Below are 25,196 nucleotides of genomic sequence, written 5' to 3'. Positions count from 1 at the left end.
ATTTCAATGAACAATTGTAGTTTATTATTTATTACAGACCAATAATTCTACTGCATTGTCATAATTATTGAATAATTCCAATTAATTGCCAAAACATTATTCATATTTTATATATTTATATATTAACTTTGCTAATTTTAATTTTTGAATTGCAGAGTTAAATGATAATCATCACACAGTTTTCTGCATTAATTTTTAAAACTATTACTTCTAGAAATTAAACAGAACATGATAACGTATTTACCTGTTGTAAGATTTAACATTTTCAGTAAATAAAATAATGCACAGCCATTTCAAGAATTACAGAAAAACATCACATCCATTTGATAACAGACTTGAACTATTGATTCTTAAAATGTATAATTATAATGTATCAACATAATAATAAATATAAAATGTTCAAGTAAAATTATAAATTGAACATATTTGCATCACATCTTTACGTGGTATTTATAAAGATAGCTTACATGACGCATTTTACTGACACAAATTAAACGTTTGCTTGACACTTAAATGAGTCAAGCGTTACGTAACGCATATCAAACCGCAATTACTTATCATTGTTTATAGTTCGCGGGCAATAAGTCCATTCATTTCAGGTTGAAGAAATTCTGTTACCACAGCTGATACCATTTCGATGAGAATACTCTTCAATTTGTTTAAATCCCTAAAATTATATTACGTTATATATTATTATATTACATAACAAATATTTAAAAAATAAAGTGCGCGGAAAGTACATATTTTTTAAATATATTACAGAATTTACGTATATATTAAAACATGTCATAAATATGTTACTAAATTAAAATTATTAAATTAAAAAACAGAATAAAAACATTAAAATATGATAGAATTAAATATTTCTGCCAGTAAAACATTTGCAAAGAACTTACTCTCCAGGTGATCCACATAATTCATTGTAGTATTTTATTTTGGGTTCGGTACCGCTGGTCCTCAAAGTGGTAACTAATCCGTTTTTGAATGTAAACGTGATCATTTGGCTAGATTTCGATACAGGTAGAACAGCTTTATTGTCGGGTTTTGTATTGTCATATCCGGTTGTTAAGTCTCTTATGCCAGCTATTGTATATTTCCCATTTCGAATTCCGGTTGGGTACTACAATTAAAAATTGCATTAGAACTTTGAGAGACAGTAGAAAAATATAATTTACATAAGAAATATAGTAAATATATAAATAATAATAAATAATATATATATATATATATATATATAATAATAATAATAAAAATATATAAATGTATATACTAGAAATGTAAATTAGTTATAAAATAAAATGTAATTGTACATCTCAGAAAAATTTAAATATAAAAAGTTAAAAAAATTAGTTTTGTATTTTTACATTCCAGCAATTTTTAAATTGGTGTACTTTGCGATATGACAGTATATATTTTTGTCTTAAATATATACTTACAATGCATTTATTTGGCCTTCGTCTGTAAAAAATGGCGTAAGATGATACAATGACTGTACAATTGGAATAACCATTACGGCAAGTAGCATAGATGGCAAGAGTGTTAAAGATGTGATAGCCATATTTACATATTTGTTGCAAATGTTATTTTTTGCCATCTTATGTCAACAAGCGAGATAAAAAGAAAAACCAAAAATAAACAAAATTGCGTAATTAAAAAAAAATAATTTTGATTGAAAATTATTATATGCTACACATTATTGCAGTGTAACAATTTATTTGTGCACAACAATTCAATAATCAAGCGTGAAAGTGACCATGTGCAAAAAATAAAAATGTGAAAACGTAAAAACGACGTTTCCAAGCGGAAAACGTTTTCTATAATAAGAAACACTGTTGTAAATTTTTACGTTTTAATGTTTTTTAGTTGTACGAACATTGTGTATGTGGCACTTTTATATTTACATCGTGTTTCGTATTATATTATAAAAGAGCACATAAAACACACAACTGTCACCTAGAATGATACGCGCACAAATACGTCGGCGTTCAGCGTTATTACACTTTCAGAGTGGTTAGCCGGTTTGTGCTACCTCATGCAACGCATATACTTGACGACCTTGCGGGCATTAAACATATATCAGAATACATTAGCAGTATATAAATGATGCTAGTTCATAACAGACTTTAAAATATTGACTATTTTGAAACCACATTCTGATATTTTTTTATGGCATACCACCAAGATAAATATTCGAAAAATATTTGAACGTTTTAATCAAGCATAATTATGATTAGATATATTAAAATAAAAATATAAAATATCTTAAACAACGTAGTAATATTGTGTGTACAGTATTAAAATCTAATTTTAATTGATAAAAACTCATTTTTATGCCATAAATGCAACATATTATCCAGTTATGAATTACATATACGTCACGCGAAAGTGAAAGTAAAAATCATATAGATAATAATTTATATAATTAGTGCAAAAAGTAGCGCACAAGATCTACGTTTTTCAATTAGGAAAAAATATTTCATTAAGATATTATAACAATTCGGATAATACTTACTGTATTTGGTTTATCAGAATAATTTCTCAATCGCTCAAATATCGCCTTGATAGTGTCTGAGTCATGACATATCCAATAGGAATTATCACTGATATGATGACCATATCTAAATATTGTTAAATAATTAAAATTTATTACATTGTGCTCAAATTTTTTTTCTTCATATATAGGTGCAATTTTACGTACTCTTGATATATCTCTTTCAATTTATCTGATAACGTTAATCCAATTGTTTCCAGATAAGCTGCTAATTCAGCTACACGTATACCAGCACTAATACCATCCTTATCTAAAACTTTAGAACCGCACATAAAACCTATAGCTTCTTCATATGCGAACAGGACATCCTTTTTTTCCTTTATTAACTCTATAGCTCTATTGCCCATCCATTTAAAACCTGTTAAAGTTTCCTGTAAAAAAAAAAGAATATTTTTATTAAACTTTTGGGGAACAAAAAAACTTCTAAAGATTAAGAATAATTTATTTTTAAAGAACTAAAAAACGTGCATCAAATAAAAGTTTGATATATGATATACCTTGTATACAAAATACACAAACCTCAAAATTGAAGCCTTCTTTCTTAGCCATTGATGCTAGAATTTTACTGGAAACGGTGGATGCTAACATGTATGCGTTACTCATATCAGCATCAGGTTGTAACACTTGATAAGTGTGTAACATCCACCAACCCAATAATGCACCAAGTTCATTTCCGGAGAAGACATGCCATTCCCCGCTATAAGGATCATCAAACGCGTTTTCATTGCTTGTCTATCAGTATTTCACATCAACTCACAAGACCACTAGTTCACGAACCTTTTTGACTTTGTCGCGCACGCAAGTCTATCAGCATCGGGATCATTGGCTAATATTATATAAGAATCACTTTTATTCGCTTGTTTTATGCTAAGATCAAGGGCGCTCTTTCCTTCCTCCGGATTTGGAAACTTTACTGTAGGAAACTCTGGATCTGGCAATTTTTGCTCCTCCACACTTATAAACGGCTGAAATAAACGATGAAGTGTTTATTTCTCGAAGAATGTATCTCTATGTATCAATATGTAAGATACTACCTTAAAGTTCGCCGCTTCAAATGCAGCAGTCATATATTCATATCCAACGCCATGCATAGCAGTGTAAGTGAATTTTAACGTGGTGTTTCTATTAACTTGAGGATATAAAACTTTATCTTTCAAGTCTTTGTAATAATGTTGCATAATTTCGTCTTTCGGATCTTTGTAGTAAAGACTTTGATAGATTTTGTTAACATCCCACGATGATTCAAGTGGTTCAAGATTGTTAAGAATGTAATTTTGAATCTTTTTATCATGCGGTGTAATAATTTGTGCTCCATTTTGCCAATAGACTTTGTATCCGTTGTCATCTTTTGGATTGTGAGAGGCGGTGACCATAATTCCAGCCGCACACTTGTACCTTAATATAGTATAAGGTATAAATGGTGTGGGGCATATTTCGGAAAATAAATACACTTTAATATCATTGGCTATGAAAATTGCTGCAGTCAATTCTGCAAATCTGGAAAAAGACATTTATACAATTAATTTTTAATATTATAACTATTTTAGCACTTTTAAATACTTAATATTAATAGTTAATAAAATATATAAATATTAAATAAACATCACTACTACACTTATCTTTATATATCTTGACATAACTACTTTTAGCAGTATTATGTCAGTATATAAAAATTCACACAGTGCAGATTATTTAATTGAATTATACAATAAATATATTATAAATATAATATAAAACTATAAATAATTTACCTTTTGCTGTTATAGCGACCATCATAGCCTATTACAACACCTTTCTGTGCAACATCTAATATTGTGTCCATCAAGTATCTTGTTAATCCTTGACCAGTTTGTATGATCACCAGATCATTCATTTGACTATAACCTGGTCCCATACAACCTCTGAGACCTGCAGTTCCAAATTCGAGTCTCTTGAGAAACAACTTTGACAATATTTTAATTTGTTCATTATTTAAATATTCAAGTATTTCCTTTTCTTCTTTTGGATCCTGTAACATTATATCATTACAATTTAAGTAATGTACAAAATAACATTCACATTGTACAAAATAAATTATCACAAAAAATAAAATAAAATAAATGCAGCAAATTTATTAATATAAATATCATACCTTGTTCCATTGCAACCACTCAATAATCTTGTTATCCAAATTGCCATCACCAGTATTCACTGAATGCTGGAGAGCCATAATATTAATTGTTTGTCAATTTAAATGTGCAGCTTAGATTTTTTCTAATAAGATTATATATTTCTCCACATCAATAAACTCATCAACATAATTTCTCTCTGATAAAAATGCTGCAATTGCTTCTGCGTCCAATCGTACTCTATTTCTCCCAAATACTCTGCAATCATCATTGATGATTAGAGAGTTGTGTAATCACTGATAACTATTCTTATGTACAAGATAAGAGTGTGCATGTAAATGTAGCAACAATTCCTAAGATTATGGCAATAACTTTTTTTCTATCGTTAATCCACAAAAAAATTTTTATCTCTTTTGTAATTAAGAGCTGAGAAAGAGAAACAAAGTTATCTCATTATTTTTATCAACTGTAATTGTACAAGTCACAAATATTTGGCTGCGAGTTCTTGCGATACGATTCATTTATATTTTGTTAAGAAACAATTCAAATTTACCTCCAACTTTGCATATGTCAAATTGTTTCTATTTATCAAAATGTTCAAATTTTAACAATAACGTATCCTATCAACCAAATGATATGCACAATTCACACAGTAACAAGCATTATAGAGAACCAATAATATTTATACAATTGTGAAGACGACCTTGATTTTTTTTTATTACCATCTAAATGGTGTGACATAAATTTTTTTACGGTAATATGCAAGCATTAGTATACCTCCTGCATGTCTAATAAACTGATTCACGATACAATTTCTTACAATCAATTTAACAGACATACCTCAAAAACATGCGCAATGACACATAGTAAAATAAAAATGCGCTGTAAAATCGAAGTTCTTTCACGTAATAATTAAATAAACGTGATGCACTTTAACACAATTTTATAATATAAACACGCACATTACATATATCGCATTAGCTTTTGATCTGAAGTTAAATATTTCAGAGTTGCCAACCGAGCTTTTTTTTGCATATACGCATTACATGGTGCGTTCCTATTCTTCATTTCAGTGACTTAGCATTTGAATAATTGCTTGTGATTGGTAAATACTTTAAGATCTATCAATCAGATTCGTCTTTCAAAAGTCGATTATTCACATGGTGAAAAATAGGAATACATCAAAACGCGAAAGAAATTTTGGGTGGTTCATCTATTATTTTCTTCATCTATGGTCTTTACCATACGGTTGCCGATTGAATTTTCTTACGGTGAAACGTGCTATTATTTGTCAAAATGCAAGTGCCACCAATTTTTATGGAACTGCCCTTAGACGACCAGGTAGTTTATTAAATTAAATAAAAGATGATTAATTTTCTTAGATATGTATTTTTTCGTACATACATATTGTTAAAGCTTTAACTTTGAAACTTATTGTCGCAACATTTATAGGTTATTTTAAAATGTTTTTATATGTGACAAGCACATTAAAGCATATTAAATTAACACATTTTATAATTAAGTAATAGTAATTATAAAAATACATATAAAGATTGACTCTATTCAGTGTAAAAACTAATGTATTCCACATACTAAATATTAAATATCATTAACAGGCGCAAGAGTTAAGGGTATATTTTAAAAGCCTTGGTGCAGAAATCAGTGAAGAAAAATCGCCCAAAGGTATAGAAGATGATTTGCATAAAATTATTGGAGTATGCGAGGCCTGTTTCAAAGAAGGAAACGAAGTTGAGATAGAAACTGTATTGAATGATATTGTTTCTATCATGATTTTGGTAGGTTTAGTATTTAATTCTTTATTTATTATACATAAATAAATATTAACACGACTTTTTCTTTTATTTTTATTAATATTTGATTTTAGATACCCACAGAACGTGCGGAAAATTTAATTTTAGCATTTTGTGAAAAACTTGTAAAAGCACCTGGATATAAGCTGGGATTGGTGTGCTTAAAAGCGTAAGATATTACTTTTTATATAATTAATGTACAACATTAATACTTTTATTATAATAGTTTAATATATTAATAAATAATGTAATATGTGTGTTTACAGTTTATGGCTATTATTCCAGTCACTTGCTGACGATTCTCCAATGAGATATCATGTTTACTATCATTTGGTACAAATAGCTCGCAATGTTGATCAAGTAAAAGCTGTATACAGTGGAATAGATCAATTGAAGCAACAGTTTGCCTCTTTTCCACCATCAAACGAACAAATGCAGAAATTATTACGCTTGTTGCATGAAGTTCTTTTAAGCTGTAAACAAGGGTAATTATCTTCATTTTTATGTCATGTTTGACATTAACTTTGAGAAGGCTGCAAAATATAACGTCTCGAAATCAGTATCATATTTTGAAGCAATTTATGTATTAAATGTATAGAATATTCAAGTTTTCTAGTTTTCCAATTTTATTTTTATACTTTCTTGTTCCTAATATATTGTTTTCTCGAAATGTTTATGATTTTAAAACATCCTGCAGCTCTCTAAAGGTTAAACATATCTAGTCCACAAAACAAGAAATAATGTTAGAATAAAAGTGCTTATAGATATATGGATATCTGTGTAATCTTTTAGAGAACAAGCAGCAGCTGTTATGGTGGAGCTTTTGGGTACTTATACAGCAGAAAATGCTTCCGCAGCAAGAGAAGATGCACAACGTTGTATATTAGCTGCGTTAGCGGATCCAAATACATTTTTATTGGATCCACTTTTAGCATTGAAACCTGTGAGATTTTTAGAGGGCGAATTGATACATGATTTACTTCTTGTCTTTGTGCAAGATAAACTGCCAGCATACCTACATTTCTATCAACATCATAGAGAATTTGTTGAACATCAGCTTGGTATATATTTAATATTATGTAAATATATTGAATCAATTTAAGCATAATAATATCTAATATACTTATTGCAGGATTAAATCACGAGCAAAACATGAAGAAGATGAGGCTACTGACCTTTATGCAACTTGCAGAGACAAATCCAGAGATGTCTTTCGATACAATACAAGAGGAATTGCAGATCAATGAATCTGAAGTCGAAAGCTTCATAATTGATGGTAAATTTATTTTTCGTATTCAATATTACTTTCTATTATATTGCAACTGGTAATTTTTTACACCCTGTGTAAGCAAAGTATTTCCACTTTATGCATTTAAGTGGCAGTCGACTTTAAACAGGGTATATAAAATGAATCAGTACTGGCTTAGTAGAATTATATTTTTACTGAGTTATCGAGACATTCAACAATTTTTTGCTACTTAATATAGAAAGATATGAAATAGATGACATTTATTATTGTTGTGCGATATAAATAGAATTATCATGATCATTTACTTGTTCCAGTTTTAAAAACCAAGCTTGTAAGAGCGCGCATGGATCAGGCTGGTCGTAAAGTATTAATTTCGAGTACGATGCACAGGACATTCGGTCGTCCTCAATGGATGCAGCTGCGAGATTTACTCGTATCATGGAAAGCCAATCTTACATCTGTGCAAGATGGTATGAAGACTGTAGCTGCTGCGCAAATGGAGCTCGCGGCAAAGAATAAAGCTACACTTGCTCACTGATAGTAAAGTTACATGGATGATACATGAAAATATTCTGCAAGTAAGTCTTATAATACAAAGTCAAAACTTTTTTCTAGATTGACAAAAATTTGCGTGCATAGTTTTGCTATATAAATTCTCTTGAGAGAGAGAGAATGCAAATGTAATACTGTAATACAAATTATTTTCATTCATCTTTATCTAAATCATTTACTTTATAATTAAAAGTGGCAAATAAGTTAATGTTGTCACATTCTAAAAAAGTCTTGACTTTGTACTGTAAAAATTACTTACAGATTAGTGTGTATGTATTTATAACATCATACATACATACATACATATACGTATATCTCTATAAGTGATTAATAAAACCATCTTAAGTATAATTTGCAGCATTTTTATTTGTAAAAATGAATTTTAATATACATAGATTTTCTTACAAACAACTTATTTTTGTTATAAGAACACAAAAATAATGAGAGATAATTATATGCAAATGTCATGAATCTCAAAAACACGAAAGAAATTTTGTACTAATTGTATGTCTTTTCCTTTTTAATTTATAATTAATTATTATAAAAGTATTCATAATCTTTGCTAATCAGAAAAATGTAATCATAAATCTTAAGGAATCAGGAAGATGGATTTGCAGACAATTGGTTTAAGATAGAGTAGAATTTTTTACATGTAGCATTAGCATTTTCTTGAGAATATAAAATAAAATAGCAATAATAATTATCAATTAAAGGCATACATATATCCATTTTAATGAATGTACATACATACGTAATAGAAGGACATGATTAGGATGTTTTACAAAGATACAAAAAATTAATGCTACATTATACAGCAAATTGCTGCAGAAAAAATTATTAGAATATTTTTTAATTCTACGTAACCGTAACATTTTTTTTGCAGGTGTTTCATGAAAAAAGAAATTATAAATCGGTAATATATTTCCAAATTTGTGAATATAGGTCAGATAACATCAGGTGTCTCACTTTTGCTAAAAATAGGATATATCGTTTATATCACATCTAATACAAAAAAGATTTTTTCTCATACAGTATTAGTTATGATTATTTTTCATTATTCAGTCAATATGTTAAATTGATTGCAAAAAAAAGTATTATTAAAATTACTTAATAATAAAGTATGTAATGCATAAGAAGCGCGCGCGCACGCGCGCGCATTTGATGGTAATCTGTTTTAGACCTTAATTTCTATGTAAGAAATTATGATTTATAAATCTTTTCTCTTATTATAATTATAATCACATTTGCGCTGAGTTTTTCCATTACATTATCTATATATTTCTTTATAAAGTGTCCATATTTATGCATAATTGACATTCTCTGCATTTATCAATGACGTTTTAATTTTCAACATAACAGGAAAAAAATATAATTATATGTTGTAAAATGTTTGTAACAGCTTTATAAATATCAATAATGCAATAGCGTGACATAATTCTTTGTTGTTATTCTTTGCATTCTATGTGTCAAGTAGTCTTTAAATTGCTAATATTGTTGCTTGAGGTAATGACAAAAAATTCAGTCTGCTGTATAGTACATAATAAACATTTACGCGAGTGAATTTATATTGGAATAAATGATAAAATTCCAGGTTGCACTAGATATCTTTAGTTTTTACAAATGTGTTTAGGCGTTTATAAACATTTAATGCACGTGTTTATGTCTGTCAGGACGATCTATTTTTTTTACAATATTTGCAAGTATAGCCTTCAGTTTATACAGCATGTATAGTCTTTCCGTATTTGTGTTATTTAGTAAATTAGATAGTAAGAATTTGAATTACAGCATAATCTCGAGTTTCTATAAAATATGCAGATGTCCTGTATTTCTGCAAAACTGACCATATCTATTCTAGGTCTGTATACATAATTCTTTAGTAACTTCTGTATGAAAGACAAAAATGACGGATGATAGGGACTATGATATATTGTATCAAAAGCACGAAGTGCTGAGTGAATTTTTCTGGTCATACTTGACAAGTCAGATCTGAGTAGAAAATCTGGGACGTGGTAAGTCTCCGAATACCGTATCACCATGTACACTTTTAGCTAAGGCTTTAATTGAAGCTCGAATGTTGTGCGGATCTAGCGGGTTGCTTGGCAGCTGTAATTATATACATATATTTTTTTCATAGTAGCATTCATACTGACATCAAATCTCTCGAGTAAATTTAACCGAATAGCAGCAATAGAATCAATTCATATAAAAATAGTACGCAAAATCTATATGGTATAATATATTGCAAAAATTAAACTTTACCTGATCATCATCTTGGTCCTGTACTGCACGACGAACAATAGAAGGGAAAGCAGGTACAGTGACAGGAAGCGATTTAGCCAAGGTGGCATGACCATCCCGTTGACTTCTTGGCATTTGAATCCCTTCGTTCTGGCCTGAATCTGTAAGTTACTATGTTAATCTGGGTTTAAACAAATTATTGCTATTAAGAACAATATAACATACCATCAGTATCAGATCCTTCTTCAGAGGACCATAGAATCTGTGGGTTGGCTGTATCTGGTTCCTCTATGCCCTCAAAAGGAAACATTGCTTCTGCATCAAAGCTAGCCGATTCCTTGGTGCAAATGTACTGTGAATTTTTCTTCTTCATATTTTTATTCTATAAAATTCATCAGACTTGTTTATAAAATTAAATAAATGAAATTATAATATTCAGATCTATAACAATTATATGAAATAATTTAAAAAAATTGAAAACAAGAAAAATGACGTACATTAGTAGAATCTTTAGAAGAATGTTTAGCGGTTGTTTCGTGCTTAATATTTGAGCCAGTCGAAACTTTCGTATCATCGGATACTACATTGGACTTTGGATTAACTGGATTAGCTGCAGAGGTAGTCAAAGTATTCTTAAAGCTGTCAGGAGTTGTTGGCGGAGTTTCTATATTACTGGTTACTCTATTCGTCTCCTCTCCTCTACACACTAACCTAATTATAAATAAAAAGATTACGATTATTATTATAATACAATATATTATACTTATAAAATGATCTATCATTGAGGATCATACTTTGATAACAGCCTATGTTCGTTATGTGCTCTTTCACGAAATTGTTCCAACAGTTGATATTGTTCTGCTGTAAACGCACGTATTTTATCTTCTATCGTTGCTGTTTGACGTTGTACAGCTTCTTCTAGCTGGCGTTGTAATCCGCCTAGAGCCACTTGAACCGTATTAGGCAATTGTGAAACTAGATAAATAAAATTATGATATAATATTTAAATCATATTAATATACTTTGCAATGAAATGCAACAAAATTACATACTGTTATAATTACATGTGTTGTATGTATACATGCATTCACTTACCAGAGAATTTATTAGGCTGTTGTAGATAATCATCGAGATCTTCCAAACTGTGATTAATTACTATCCTAAATACCTGGCTGTAATCTGGGTTAGATTTTAATTTATTTATTTCTTCGGGAGATAACTGAAACAGTATAATGATTTAATTAAGCTTTGAAACGTTTATTTACAAAGTAGAAAGTAAATAAGCATAATAGGCTTATATCAAATAACATACTATGATTGTAAATATTTTGTGGAATTATGCCTAAAACTTACAACAATATTGCTATTAATAAGGACTAAAGCAGCACCAAACTCTCTGTGGACAGCATGAGTGTATATTGAGCAATTGTAACAACGATGTATAATCCATGATCCGACATTTCTTATTTCCACTAAGCCAGGCTGCTCTTTAGTAATAGTCTCCAATTCCGGTATACTTGCCAGGTCCTGTAATAGATAAAATCAAAGTTTGTTAGATCTACATTCATATTCTACATTATGACTATTTAAATAATTATAAGAAAATTTGCATACAGATTTTACTTTAAAAATAAAATATTAAAAGATTAACTGATATTTTAATTGTTAATAAATTCGATGTGATTATTATATTTGGCATGTGAATCGTGAGTTAAATGGAGACAAAAGATAAGCGGCAAGTGTCCAGCAATACACTAGATGCTAACATGACGATCGCAAAGTGTCAGATTATCGTCACGCTGCAAAAAAAGAATTGGAGTCGGTACAATTTCAGTGAGTTTGTACGATCTTTTTCGATGTCTATTCGTGGCGATAGACCGCAAGCCGCATTTTTTTGGTCTGTAGTACAGAAAATTGAATATAGAACAAAAGAGAAAAACGAACAATGAAGCTCACGCACACTAAAGCAATATATATTAGTAAATTTAAACAATTTTTTCTTCTTAAAAAAATTTATTTCCCTCGAAAATTTAATCGTATTCACATCGTGAAAAGTCGTAGACTTTTGAGAGAAGGAAAAAGCATTTACCTCGCGGAAGAAGGCATCGGTGCGCTCCAGATCGGTCAATTCAATGCTGTCGATGTTGACCCGCTGCAGTTCGGCGTTCCTGGATCTGATGGACACGTTCAGGCACTTGCAGGTGACATGCATCTTTCACCGATCGGCAAACGATGTGTACTCTTTTTTTCTTTCTCTTTCTCGAGCGAGACGAGAAGCGTTTCCTTTCTTTTTGTTTCAGAAATGAAGGATGGGCTGTCCGGCGCCGTGAGCATGCAATTGAATCTTGACTCGGTCGTTCTTTTCCTTTCGAATTCACCTTGAACCTTCGATCGAACCGATTGTTGCCTATTAATGCGGGAAACACCGATGCACCGGTAAGTATTCTTACTCGCAATCAGATAAAACGAAGACTATTTGTTTCGATTGTCGCGCACGTCGCTCGATTACCACTCGGCACGGTTTTTCGTAGAGACACGCGACAAAAAGCGGTGAAAAATGAATATGAACTATTGCTGTCGTTGTACAATCGTTTGGGAAAGCTGCCGTTTCGCGGACGATCAATATAGAAAGGCCGATGTGAGGTTGAGTCTAGCGATCGTACGTGTTGAAATGATATGGATAAGCCGTATTATTCAGCTCGAACATTGAGTTTGCGATCTGTTATTGCGCGAAGAGACAGAAGAATCTCGTAGAAATACACTAGAACATGCGGATTGCGAGAATAAGCGTGTCACCGTTGTTTACGATGTTTACGTTTCGGTTTTCACGTCGAGTGTTTACCGATGTTTACATCGAACTAGAGAGCCGATACACATCGGAATGCCTGCGCGAGTGTCGCGCGATCGCTCACAGCCGGTCAATTCGTTGGTATACATGTAACGAAGTGAGCAAATGGAAGGGGGATGGGAAGGGTGAGGGAAAGAGCAACGCGCACGATGAGCACTTATGAAAATTTCGACAGCTCCGAGCGACTAAAAATAAACGCGATTTACGGATGCGCGCGGCGATCACAGAAGAGACGAGCAAAAAACACTCGCTAGTCAGTTGATCGATTAAATTATTAATGATTATTAATCGAAGACGCGCAATGATTAAATCTGTTTGCTTCAGCTGCACTTTCTGCATTTTATTTTTTTTCTTTTTCGTTCCTATAATTTTAGATTTTTTAAATTAATAATTATCGCTCGAATATTTCTGTTTTTTGTTTCTCGTTCCAAGCTTTTATTCTTCAGACTGTAATTTTATACAATTTAAATATACGCAGTGTAAGATGTAATTGAAACGAACAGACTTAGAATGCAATGCATCGACTTGACAAGGTTACATAGCCTTGACGAGCGATATTTGCGAATTTCATTAAAAGTGTTATCGCCTATCTTTGGCGATTATCGTGCTTGTGAATTGAATATTTATCTTGACAAAAGAGAGAACGTTTGCAGTGCATTATTGGGGCTGCACTAAGCTAGCACAGCTTATATCACTACTTTTAAAACATTTGAATAAGGATTACGTTCATCTCTTTATATTCAAATGACAGAGAATTGCGTTGAATTATTGATGCATGACATCGATAGATTATAATTTGATAATAAATAATATGAGATAAAAGATAGTAAACTATATTACTGATATTATATCAAGGACAATTGTGTCAATGATCTGAGTTAATTGCCTTATTGGCAATTTATTGTCTCTTTGTGTAGATTGATTATATTAATATAAGTAAAAGATTTAATTAACTAGAGCTAATTGGGCCATAGTCTTGTGTTTTTTGTCAATACTTTATAATAATATACTAGATTTATAAACATAAAGCCAAATCTATATTTTATATACATTTCCAACACCAATGTGATATAATAGTATTATATATATATATATATATAATAGTCATTTACATAAATATAAATATTACATTTATAAATAGCATCTCTATACATGTCTATATGACAATTGCCTATTTAAGCTAATATATACTTTAAGCAATAAAATGCTTCCACTGGAATGAATATTTCGAAAAATGCTTCTTTCATTAATCATATTTCATTTCCAATTTAGAAGTTTCTTCCTTCCACTTGAAATATTCATTGAAACGTATTGCAGCATACCTGCAAAAATAATGTCAGTATTCGTTATAAAAATAATTTACAGTTATCAGTTTTGATATTGTAAAGAATTTTTATAATCATTTACTTACTCCAAAAAGTCAAAGTCGATGTGAGAATGCTCACTCTGTATGAGGGCCCAACAGGCCCAAAAAAAGTGCGGCATGGGAGTAAATTTAGTAACCTGCCAATATAACTTATTAACTTCTTCTTCGGATACGTTACTCACTGAGTTATATCCTTGTAAATATTCTTTTAACCATGCTTTTTGGAAATTTTCATCCGGGTACAAAGAATAATCTGGCTCATCAAAACCTTAAAAGTGATGTTTAAAACTTTATTTAACAAAGGTAATATATATGTTCAATAAAGACATTATGGAATAAATAAATTATACTTTCTAACTTAATATACTCTCTTGCAACAAAGAAATATGACATTTTTTGAAAGAATTTTTAATTACCAGCAAATTCCGTAAAGTGATTAACTATATCAAATGCTTGATAATTGAGTGCAGTGTATTCATAATCGATAAAAATGACACTTTCTTCCTTCTGATTGTACAATACATTTCCTAATAAAAGATCATTGTGAGCAAACACCACAGGGCTATTTACTCGTGAAAGTGTTTCTTTCATTATCTGATACTCTTTCTCCAACACTGCGTATGGTGGTATTAACATTTCAAACCTTAAAGTGGAAGCTGTTACAAGAACTGAACTATCTGAACATATTTTGAATAATACCCAGGAAATCTATTGTAATATTTACTCACTTTGCTTGTTTGAGAGAATCGGAAAATCTTTTAGGCATAATTTGCATAAATTTTTTTGTTTTTTCCCAAAGAAAAGCCTCTTTTGTCTTATTTTCAAGTTGAAGACAATGCATTTTAGCCATTCGTCTCGCAATTAATGGATACACACTTGGGTCTTTAACTGTTTCAGTAGTCAGGGTTTCGCCTTCCAGAAATTGATAGGCAAACCCATTATTGAATGTAGCATAAATGCAATGAGTATAGCCAGCCTTGTTCAATATCTATACAAACATATTTATTGTATACAGTGATTATTTTTGTGTATAATTGAATTTGTTATATTTCTGATGAAATAAATACATGTAGATTTTAGCAGCTAAATTAATCACAACTGAAATATCGTGTGAATACGATGATGATGATGATGATGATGTAAAACCGATAAAATCTTTACCCGGATATTTTCTATTTCACTTTTTCTGTCAATCAGTAAATCAGAATTATTGCCATAAACTCTGATCAGGATCATATCTGTATAATGTCCTGAGTACCATACACCTACTAATTTATTTGTTCTTCCATCCGTAAATATCTGAAACAAAAGAAAAAATAAGTTATTATTCTACTATTTTGTATTGAGTTACATATTTGTTATTAACAGTTGCAATAGAATTATGTATAATTGACAATTTTTTTAACACTAAATTTAAAAAAATTGCATAGATGTAAAAAAAGGAGCATTTATATATCTATATAGTAATTATTTTTAATTAAATGCAAACGTTAATCGTTAAGATTATTGGCCTTTTTGCAATAGTTTTTGTAATAAATTTTAATTTTTTATTTAAATACATAAATATTTTTATGATTAATCTAACATTTTAATGTATAATAATTTTAATCTAAATTTTTTAGAATAGTTTAAAATTTTTAGAATTTTTTAGAATTCAGAAATTTTAGCATTTCTTAATCATTTTTGATTCATTAAAAAAACATTTTGATAGATTATTTAATTATCTACTACTTATTGCAACAGAATATTCACTACTACTTGCATATGTATAAATTATTACATATTTATAACATTAATCTTGTTAAAGTATATCCACCTTTATATAAATGGATTATCAATATGAATTAATATAAAAATATAAATATCTTACAAAAAAATAAAATTATGTGACCTATTGACACATTAAAGAGAATGTAAAAATAGTTGTCAGTGGATCAATTATGAGTATTGATAAGAATGTTGTGAATATGATGATCTTTTAATAACAGAAACAAGATATGTTTTTTAATTTATTATTATTATAATAAAAAAAAAGATGTTGATTACCTTGAAATGCAGTTGCTGAAAAGGCCAGGACGGTCTAATCCTCTTTATAATATCTTTGGCACCATCAATAATTTCATTTTCATCTATTGTAATGTTAAGATGTTCTTCATTCATAGCTTAACGCTATATGTGATAAGAAGTCCCTTATCTAAATATTAATCAAATAAAATTTAAACTTAAAGTATAAAATAGATAATTTAATTTTTAAACTTCGAGCATATTTTCTCTAAAAAAGATTATAAATTAAACATAAAATTTGTTGGTACTATTTATAAATGAATAAAATATTAAGAAATCTATAAGGACAAAGTTTTGTATATAGCAAAATATAGTATAACAACAAAAATATGGAAACTTATAAAGTACATTCAATCTAACACCAATGGATGTCCTAGAATAACTGAAGAAGAAACGGAGTTCACATGCTTATATATACTCATACTGATAAGTAGTGGTAGCACATAGCCAATTAGAGAAAATTGCAATATCCGACCTGTATACATATATATTAAATAATTCCATTTGATTTTAATTTAATTTCCATTAAAAATTAACATTTTATTAGGAATCGCATTTTACTATTACATTATTGGTTATAACAATAAATAAGTACATATATTTCATATGTAATATTATTTTGTACATTTTAAAAATATAATTCTTGTGCAGTATAAGTATATATATTTTTAAATTGAGTATCTTATGTTAATATTGTGATCATGCTATGTAATCATTAGCAATTGTATATAAGTATTTTTGTGTAACAAGTGGATTTTTACAAACATATATAAAGTCCACGTCATGAAATAGTATTGTATTTTGTCACAGAGTGCACATAGAGATATCATTTGTGTCAATATTTACGTGTTAAGCAATCTAAGTTCAATGTCCACAATTACAACAGTTTAATGATTGATATGCTTGGATACTCATTATTGTGTTGACATATGTTATTAAAAAAGCACTTGTTTTAAACTATTAGAATTCTTAATATCTACATGTGTCATGTTACACAATGGACAATCGATTATCTAAAGCTAAATGACTACATCACTACACAACCACGTATAAATAAATCAAACAATTTGTATACTCTTAAAGTATATCCAGGCAAATTTGCATAACCATATAATGCGTATGCATAAGAAATCGATCAATTACGTGTCTAAATTTATATCAGCACGTCATGATTCGATTTTTTTTATAAAAATATTTTGAGGTTATGTAAATTTATCTAGATCATACGGTTCTTACAAGTACATAAGGCGCATTAACACAATATGTGTAGTAAGAAATAATGCTTAATAAAAAATAATGGACCCTCGGTAGCGTCATTTAGCGATAGTATATCATGATTAAACCACACTTAGAGATTCACGTTCCATTCAGTCGCAAAAAGAATCAGTTACAGCTGAGACACAAACCCTATTCAGCCTATGATAATTTAGATCTTACTTTTATCGAAAAAAGATTGTCAATATTTTTACTGTCGATAACCAAATTGTCGATAATTAAGCTGTCGATAACTCTACAGTCGATAATCAAATTGTCGATAATTTTACTGTCGATAATTTTACTATGTCTTACTAAAAGTCGTCTAAAAGACTCCATTTTTAGATATTTTTAGATGCTTTCAGATGTGTTTATATCGTTTGATCGATATGCGCTGGGAAACGAGTACCCTTATACGATTAATAACATATTAACATGTTATATGTTTATTATTAACATGTTTTTATCCACAGAAGCATAATGCATTTTGAACCGAATACATTTAGCGCCGTAAATCAGTCGAGGACAAGATCAACTAAAAGAGGGCGCACTCAGTCCGCACCAGTATGGACGAATTCGTTATAACATACGTGTTTCATCGCTTTACTGTTCCAGAAGCTATTTTTCAGGTAATAATTAACAAAAGATTGAACGTTGTAGGCCCATAACGTTTTGAAATTATTAGGCAATTTGTGTGTCATTGGTTACGGTCCACTTGACGCTACAAATACTTCGAAACGTTCTTCTTCTCTTTCCTTTTGAAGAGAGAAGGAGAGAAAGAACGCTTCGAAGCATTTGTAGCGTCAAGTAAACCACAGCCATAGTTAAACTTTTAAATTTTAATGTATATTTAAACGTCTTAAAAATATATAAAAGTATACCAAAATACAAACTTGCAAAATGCATTATCAAAAGTAGAAATATACAGCGAATTTAACATTAGAAAAAGAGAAAGAAACAAAAAAGGGGATACTGACTAGTGTTTTTGCCTTTGAAATAGTAGGATACTATTTCTACTCACGCGGTCTTAAAATCTAACTTACAATTATTATTTATCTCATTCGATTTCGTTCGCCATGCAACAGGGTACGTGCGTACGGTTCTTGACGGTTGCTAGGAACACGCTACGAAATTTTCTCAATTTCGGTGTTCCTATTCCGGCGTTTCTGAAATTTGCCGATTAGTGACGGACGCAAAATTAGCGCCAAAAACAAATATCATTTTGATATTTCACAATTTAATAGAACCTAAATATCAAAATAATTTTAATTGCAATAATATATCGTTAGGATGATACGCTCTTAAAAAACTGCAGTATTAAACATTTTAATTATACTTATATTACACGTCAAATGTATAATCGGTATATAATCGAAATTGTCTACTATTGGTATTTATAGCAATTGGTTTTTATACTATTTTAGCTACTATATATAATTGAAAAATGAGTGATTAAAAAAAAATACTGGGAAGAAAATCAATTTTTTTCGACGAATTTTGAAGCTTGGTTTACGATAAATGAGTAATAAGCATTGTATACCATATGTTCAGCACGCTATGGTAGGGCTGAGAAGTCGCAGGGAGATCGTGGAACACGGAACAGGGACTTGTATTCAGTCCAACTCGGTCCTCGAACTGGTCCTGGTGCGTGGCGTGCAACGTAAAACGACATCCCCGGCGTCACAGCATCCTCATGCTACTTGACATCGTGTGCTCTGCGCTGCTGCATTTCTCTGACGTTGGGAGATAAGCTATTGGATACGACAGCGGTATAAAGTCATATTTTATGTAATTTTGAAAAACAAGCTTTGCGAAAAATTAATTAAGCTCTCTTTTATCGCACCGCTTCATGATTCTATAATGGAAAGAGTTTAAATTTTTGTCATAAATAACTTTGTAGGGAAACATATTTTAGTTATAAAGTGTAAAACTAAAGTTTGATTTTGCACTAAAATAATTGTAGAATAATCTTTTGTATTTAAACTTTTCTTTTTATTTAACGATTTATACATTCTTCATCTAATGTAAAGCCAATAGAGAGAAAGAAGCGAGTCAAATAGTAATTAACAAAAAAAACAGAGAAAGACTAGGAAAATCTCGTTTCGCTTCTTAGTGCTAACTCGGACTGACAAAGCATAAAACGGCGGGAAGTCTGAAGGATCGTCAATACGCAAGATTGAAGCGAAATAGTGGTGTGCGAGACAACAGATCCATCAGCGAAGATGAGCGGCTTGGCGGTTTGTTTGATGCTCCTTTCGACGACGCTGGGTGAGTCTATTAAATAAGTCACAAATAGATAAGTGATATTGTGGGGTCGGCAGGATGTGAATCGATTAGACAAATAATAATCAAGAATTTCTTTTGGTTTCATTTAATTAAAGAAAGAAGCGATTGATTACAGAAGAAGTATTTTGAAATAACAATCACGCAACTGTGTGCGATGTCTACTTATTGTTAGTTATTTACTTTTCGGATTATATCTTTCTCACTTTCGCACGTTTAAATTACTCGATCATGACTTTCTACTCGATCGAACCTTGAGTTCGATCGATGATCCTACTAAAATAATAACATGATCGAAAGTATAATATACTGACGGCTAACGGAAAACGCGTTCCTACACACAATATCAATTAACTAAAGATGAAAAATCCTTAACGCTCCACCGTGCACTATATTGCGATTCATCAAGATTATTAAAGACCACGATAGTTTAATAATTTTAAAAGTCAAGTTCCTAGGTTTACAATTGATTGCACGCAAACAACTTGAAGAAAGTAATATATTCTTCAAGTAATTATTTACGTATATATAAGTGAAAAATAATATAGAACAGTATATTTATAATTTATTTTACTATATTTTAGTAAATAGTATATATTTTAGTAAAACTGAAAATATTAAGGATGACATTATTTCATAGTTTGACACAAAGTTAAATTTTCGTAGCTGCTGCTCGCTGTTATTTGATTGTTATCAATCACGGTTGGCCGAACGGCAAAATAGAGTGCACAATTTATGATTAAGCGTCATCACGGAGATACGAAAATGAACGCACATGTATACTGTATACATAAACTGTAACATAAATGCGTTTGACGTACAAAGCAACTTTGATAAAATGGAAAAAACTTTCTTAAAAAAAGTAGCTTTTTAATCATTATCGTTGAGAAAAAAAGAAATATTTGATTAATAGATATAACAGAGACTTTAATGTTTCTGGATGTTTTTGCGACAGAAAATATTGATAAAAGTCTGCTCTGGAAATTATCATAAATGAGTTTATAATATGAAGTGTGAAACTAAGTAATTTAACGTAATGCGAATTATTGAGTTTTGCAAATGAATATACGTTCTATTTCGAAATCCTTTGCCGGCGAAGGTTTCGCGCAGAAATTAAACTCCAGAAATAGGAACAAAAACATTCCATGAATTGTTAAATATGCTCGCGTGTCGCGTTCAGCTCGTTTTCATAAGTTTGCGATCTTTTTATCGTCTGATTATAATGTAAAATGCGGACCTTATTACTGTCAATTCTCATTCGCGGAACAACAAAGTATGAATGTAACCATTATCCTGCATAATCATGAGTCTGCGTTGCACTCAACAACGTAGCCGTCATCTGAGAACACTTTGCTCAATTTGACGTTTTAATTAGAATGACGGTACTCTTTGAGTTTTAATGTTGGTCTTTCTAATTAAATCGTAAATTAAAATTTTGTCCACAAATTAAAATCTACTCTTGAAGCCAAATGCAGAATAAGATTTTATTATTGGCTTGCGCGTGTCGAATATTTATTCAGTGAAAACTCTTATTTTTATACATTTTCTTATAACTTCGAAGGTGTTGATATTTCGGTACGTTGTTACAGAAAAACCAAACACATCAAAGGATTTACGTCTCTTGACTTTTTGTCTCTGTAAGTGTCGATGCGTGGAGATAGCGTGGCAGTGTTTTCTTAGAGAAGGCTCGTTTTTTTTTTTCTTTTTTCGATCATTACGATTTCTGTGGCGCAGCTGCGAGCCAGAAGTCACGGAATCTATGCCCTCGGAGAACATAATCCGATTTCTTTCGACGTCGAGATATCGCCGTCAAGACTGCTCCTTCGCTCGCGTCTCGTCGCGTCGCGCCGCATATTCGCTTGCTTTCTTTTGTGTTTTCTCGCTGCTTCTAGTGGTTCGACCCGGGCTAAATATAGAGGCGTCGCAAGGGTCTGTTCCGCTGACGGGTCAGAAGTAACTTGTCGCTATTAGCGGACGAGGGTCGAAAGCGCGTCCGAGGAGAGAAACAGAGAGAGAGAGAGAGAGAGAGTGAGAGATCGTGCGAGACAAACTTAACGCAAACTCAACTGCGATCCGACGGAATTGGGACGTGGAGGATTTATTAAATTTTCCCGCGCGGCTTTTCTGGAATATTCCACACTGGAGAAATAGGATCCGCTATTTCAGAACCGAGATAAGTAAACTTTTGGGAAAATAAAAGAAAGAACGACTCAATTCTTCTTTTCGTTTCTTTTTCCGAAGCAAGAATTACTGGTACCTTGACATAACAATTAAAAATAAGCTCTAAATTCGTCAAAGAATCCATTATTACATGTTATTTTATAATATCACTTCTCTTTTTGCATTCCTTGTCTTTACTGCTTTTTCAATTATTCTATCATTCTTCCTTTAATTACGCCACTTTCTGCTAGTCTTCTACTTTCATCCTTGGAAACTGGAGAATATTTTTTCTACCAATATTTCCACCTTTATTACTTTGAAATCGATAACACGACTAAAATAAAAGAGAAGGAAGTACATTTACGTAGACCCTCGCGGACCTTGACGATCCACGTTTTCCGTGTGTGTTTCACATTGCCTGCTGTCGTTTCGCTTCGGAATCAGCATCGGCGTTTCTGTCGTTTCAACTGGATTCGCTTTCTCACGGTACATTGGTTCCTTCCATGGCCTGCTCCAGGCGGACTCCATTTCCCAAATTCCGCTTCACTGTTCCCTACTGTCATAGCAGTTTCTCTCCTCTGTCCGGCTTCGACTGCACAAACGACGGACTTGTAAGCTCAAAGCACCCTACCGTCTCCATCGAGTTCTGTCCTTAAAGCTCGCCGAAATAACGTGACACGTGGAAAAGGGCAACGTGCTTTCTTTACGATACCATTCGACGAGTCGCTTTTCTTAAGCGCCTCTCTGTTTGCGGTCATCGGGTCGATAAGATCGGAGGCTGCGAGATTGAACGCGAAAGAAAATCCTCTTGTGACACGCGACGGAAGAGATGAAAGAGCATCGTCATCGCTAAACGTTCGCAAAACAAACGATAGCAGAAGCGAAAATCTAATATAATAACTTGATATTTTTCGATAAAATAATTCTTGAAATATATTTTTTTTAATTAAATTTTCTTTGCCTAAAAATAATTAATATTCAAATGTCTAAAATAATTATTGGACGAATCTCTTTGCATTACTCATTATTATAACAACTCTCTCGCAAGTGTAGATATTTTTTATATTACTTTTATAATTTTTATTTAATTTTTTTTGAATAATTAAAAAATATTGAAAATGAGTCCATTATCGACGACGTTGATTTTCTTCACGTTTCGCTTTTTGTATCCTCATTGATATGCGCGAATAAATCTCTTGTGCGCGATAAAAGTTAGCTATGATTATCAGTCATTATGATTTTTATGATTATGATTCTTATATTACAAGATCAATGCTTCCCTGTTAACTCGTTATTTTTCATCGGAATCGGGTTACGAATCAATGGAACACACGCAATCTGAAATGTTTGTGGTGCGATCGGGCGGATAAAACGTGCCCCGCAGTAACGGCCGATACGGGAGAGCAATTTGCCCATTCCCGGATACCCAGTAAATTGATCCAGTTGGGAATTTTACGAATTTTTTGATTCCAACCCATTTTTTTCGCGATCCCGCATCCATTACGTATGCTAATAAGTTTTGGAACTCGGTAACACGCATGTGGTGCGTAACGCCTTGTTTGCTTTCGCTCGACGTACAGACGATAAATCGCGCTGAAACTAGCGCGTAATTGCACGAGCGTTCGCAATTCGTCGACAGGTATCGTTTTTCGAAATTCGATCTCGTTTTGTCTACGATTAACTTCGGTCTCACTGCGACTCACAAACAGTAGGTACAACCGCAACGAGATTCTTAAGAAGAGTTTATCCTTTACGTTCATTATTTTGCAAGTGGTATAAAACATCTTTGCAGTCAATTGAAAATATACTAAATTGTTAGCAATTAATTTTTTCTTACACGACATGTGACTTTTATCATTTTTTGTTAACCACAATTATAACCACAACTTAAAGTGGTCGTAATGAGTATTAGATTATTTTTTATCTTTTGTAAAAGAAATTTCGCGATTCAATTAAAAAGCAGTGCGTGGAAGTATTTGTAATCGTAATTTTTTTTACTTGGGTTTTTATAATTTATCAATAGTTTTTTTTATCGGTTTGTAGGGTTCTTCAATTTTAATTTCAATTAATTTTGTTTTAGACGAATTGTTGCTTGTACTTTTTTCTGATTGAATCTGCATTTCTGATTAGTACACAATTTTATCGTCCGGCAATTGACCGCAAACTAATGCGGTAATATATAAATGTACACGGGCGAATACCGAGAGGTGCATTTCCATATGCATGCACTAACATCCCGGATGGATGCGTGCACTCTCGGTATCCTGGTGTACAGGCGTATTTCATTTTCACCGAAGCGCTTTTATACATTGTTACTCGATCACGAATAGTGAACACGAAAACGCTTTAGACCCTATTGTTCGCGAAGTTATCAATTTATATCAGAAATTCGGACAATTCTCCACCACAGAAGGTAATGGTGTGAATACTTTGCGTTATTTATACTTGTATATGTCACATACATACACACAGTGTCCTAAAATTTGCGAATCAAAATATATATATATATATATAACAAAAAATTGCAAGGTTTTGGAAAATTGTTGCAATTTCTATTTGAGAGAGCGGTTTTTGAAATATAAGAATTTAAAGCTGATCAATCATACATTTGTATGTACGCACATATAGACGAGCGCGCAATGAATACATAGAACAATGTATATTAATAATAATTAATTTCTATATTGAGAGCATTTGTTAAATTTATCGTAT

The 25,196-nt window shown here is 31.2% G+C and overlaps 5 protein-coding genes across 15 annotated transcripts in view; 2 read left to right on the top strand and 3 right to left on the bottom strand.

The window, feature by feature from the left end:
- Position 1: 1 nt before the first annotated feature.
- On the bottom strand, positions 2 to 5,747 carry Pgm2a (phosphoglucomutase 2). 6 transcript variants are annotated; one of them, XR_010891316.1, is made up of 11 exons: positions 5,500 to 5,747; positions 4,683 to 4,917; positions 4,303 to 4,559; positions 3,586 to 4,048; positions 3,329 to 3,516; positions 3,071 to 3,248; positions 2,699 to 2,922; positions 2,513 to 2,618; positions 1,954 to 2,055; positions 1,437 to 1,458; positions 1,041 to 1,120 (listed from the first exon to the last, which is right to left on the bottom strand). XR_010891316.1 is itself a non-coding variant. In XM_012369266.2 (10 exons), the coding sequence occupies exons 2-10, from the start codon at positions 4,758 to 4,760 to the stop codon at positions 565 to 567; spliced, it is 1,821 nt and encodes a 606-aa protein (XP_012224689.1). In that variant the 5' UTR covers positions 4,761 to 4,917; positions 5,500 to 5,689; the 3' UTR covers positions 2 to 564. The 6 variants fall into 6 exon arrangements, 3 of the variants coding, with proteins under 3 accessions (XP_012224689.1, XP_067215814.1, XP_067215815.1); XM_012369266.2 differs by lacking the exons at positions 1,437 to 1,458; positions 1,954 to 2,055 and adding an exon at positions 2 to 667 and having other exon boundaries at positions 897 to 1,120; positions 5,500 to 5,689; XM_067359713.1 differs by lacking the exons at positions 1,437 to 1,458; positions 1,954 to 2,055; positions 5,500 to 5,747 and adding exons at positions 2 to 667; positions 5,437 to 5,455 and having other exon boundaries at positions 897 to 1,120.
- A 93-nt stretch (positions 5,748 to 5,840) lies between these two features.
- eIF3m (eukaryotic translation initiation factor 3 subunit m) lies at positions 5,841 to 8,622 on the top strand. Its single transcript, XM_012369366.2, has 7 exons — positions 5,841 to 6,000; positions 6,276 to 6,455; positions 6,545 to 6,639; positions 6,737 to 6,955; positions 7,263 to 7,531; positions 7,603 to 7,746; positions 8,034 to 8,622. Exons 1-7 carry the CDS (start codon positions 5,956 to 5,958, stop codon positions 8,255 to 8,257), a joined length of 1,176 nt encoding a protein of 391 aa, XP_012224789.1. The 5' UTR covers positions 5,841 to 5,955; the 3' UTR covers positions 8,258 to 8,622.
- Positions 8,618 to 13,562, bottom strand: PRAS40 (Proline-rich Akt substrate 40 kDa). The gene is made up of 8 exons (XM_012369365.2): positions 12,599 to 13,562; positions 11,863 to 12,036; positions 11,605 to 11,728; positions 11,304 to 11,484; positions 11,007 to 11,220; positions 10,735 to 10,891; positions 10,531 to 10,670; positions 8,618 to 10,374 (listed from the first exon to the last, which is right to left on the bottom strand). The coding sequence occupies exons 1-8, from the start codon at positions 12,719 to 12,721 to the stop codon at positions 10,252 to 10,254; spliced, it is 1,236 nt and encodes a 411-aa protein (XP_012224788.1). The 5' UTR covers positions 12,722 to 13,562; the 3' UTR covers positions 8,618 to 10,251.
- An 809-nt stretch (positions 13,563 to 14,371) lies between these two features.
- On the bottom strand, positions 14,372 to 18,218 carry eas (ethanolamine kinase 1). 4 transcript variants are annotated; one of them, XM_067359729.1, is made up of 7 exons: positions 18,090 to 18,218; positions 16,770 to 16,917; positions 15,885 to 16,022; positions 15,452 to 15,711; positions 15,140 to 15,366; positions 14,769 to 14,991; positions 14,372 to 14,679 (listed from the first exon to the last, which is right to left on the bottom strand). In XM_067359729.1, exons 2-7 carry the CDS (start codon positions 16,881 to 16,883, stop codon positions 14,604 to 14,606), a joined length of 1,038 nt encoding a protein of 345 aa, XP_067215830.1. In that variant the 5' UTR covers positions 16,884 to 16,917; positions 18,090 to 18,218; the 3' UTR covers positions 14,372 to 14,603. The 4 variants fall into 4 exon arrangements, with proteins under 4 accessions (XP_067215830.1, XP_012224564.1, XP_067215829.1 ...); XM_012369141.2 differs by having other exon boundaries at positions 17,136 to 18,214; XM_067359728.1 differs by having other exon boundaries at positions 17,863 to 18,214.
- A 1,949-nt stretch (positions 18,219 to 20,167) lies between these two features.
- LOC105673564 (fibrillin-2) overlaps positions 20,168 to 25,196 on the top strand; it is a 34,786-nt gene continuing 29,757 nt past the window's right edge. For all 3 annotated transcript variants that reach the window (XM_067359653.1, XM_067359652.1, XM_067359654.1), the window contains exon 1: positions 20,168 to 20,309. In XM_067359653.1, the coding sequence (XP_067215754.1) occupies positions 20,264 to 20,309 (46 nt within the window). In that variant the 5' untranslated portion in view covers positions 20,168 to 20,263. The remainder of the gene's footprint in view (positions 20,310 to 25,196) is intronic.

The sequence above is a fragment of the Linepithema humile genome, chromosome 7, assembly GCF_040581485.1.
Source record: "Linepithema humile isolate Giens D197 chromosome 7, Lhum_UNIL_v1.0, whole genome shotgun sequence".
NCBI lineage: Eukaryota > Metazoa > Arthropoda > Insecta > Hymenoptera > Formicidae > Linepithema > Linepithema humile.
Note: the sequence above shows the minus strand (reverse complement) of the source record. Positions and strands in the feature narration are given on the sequence as shown.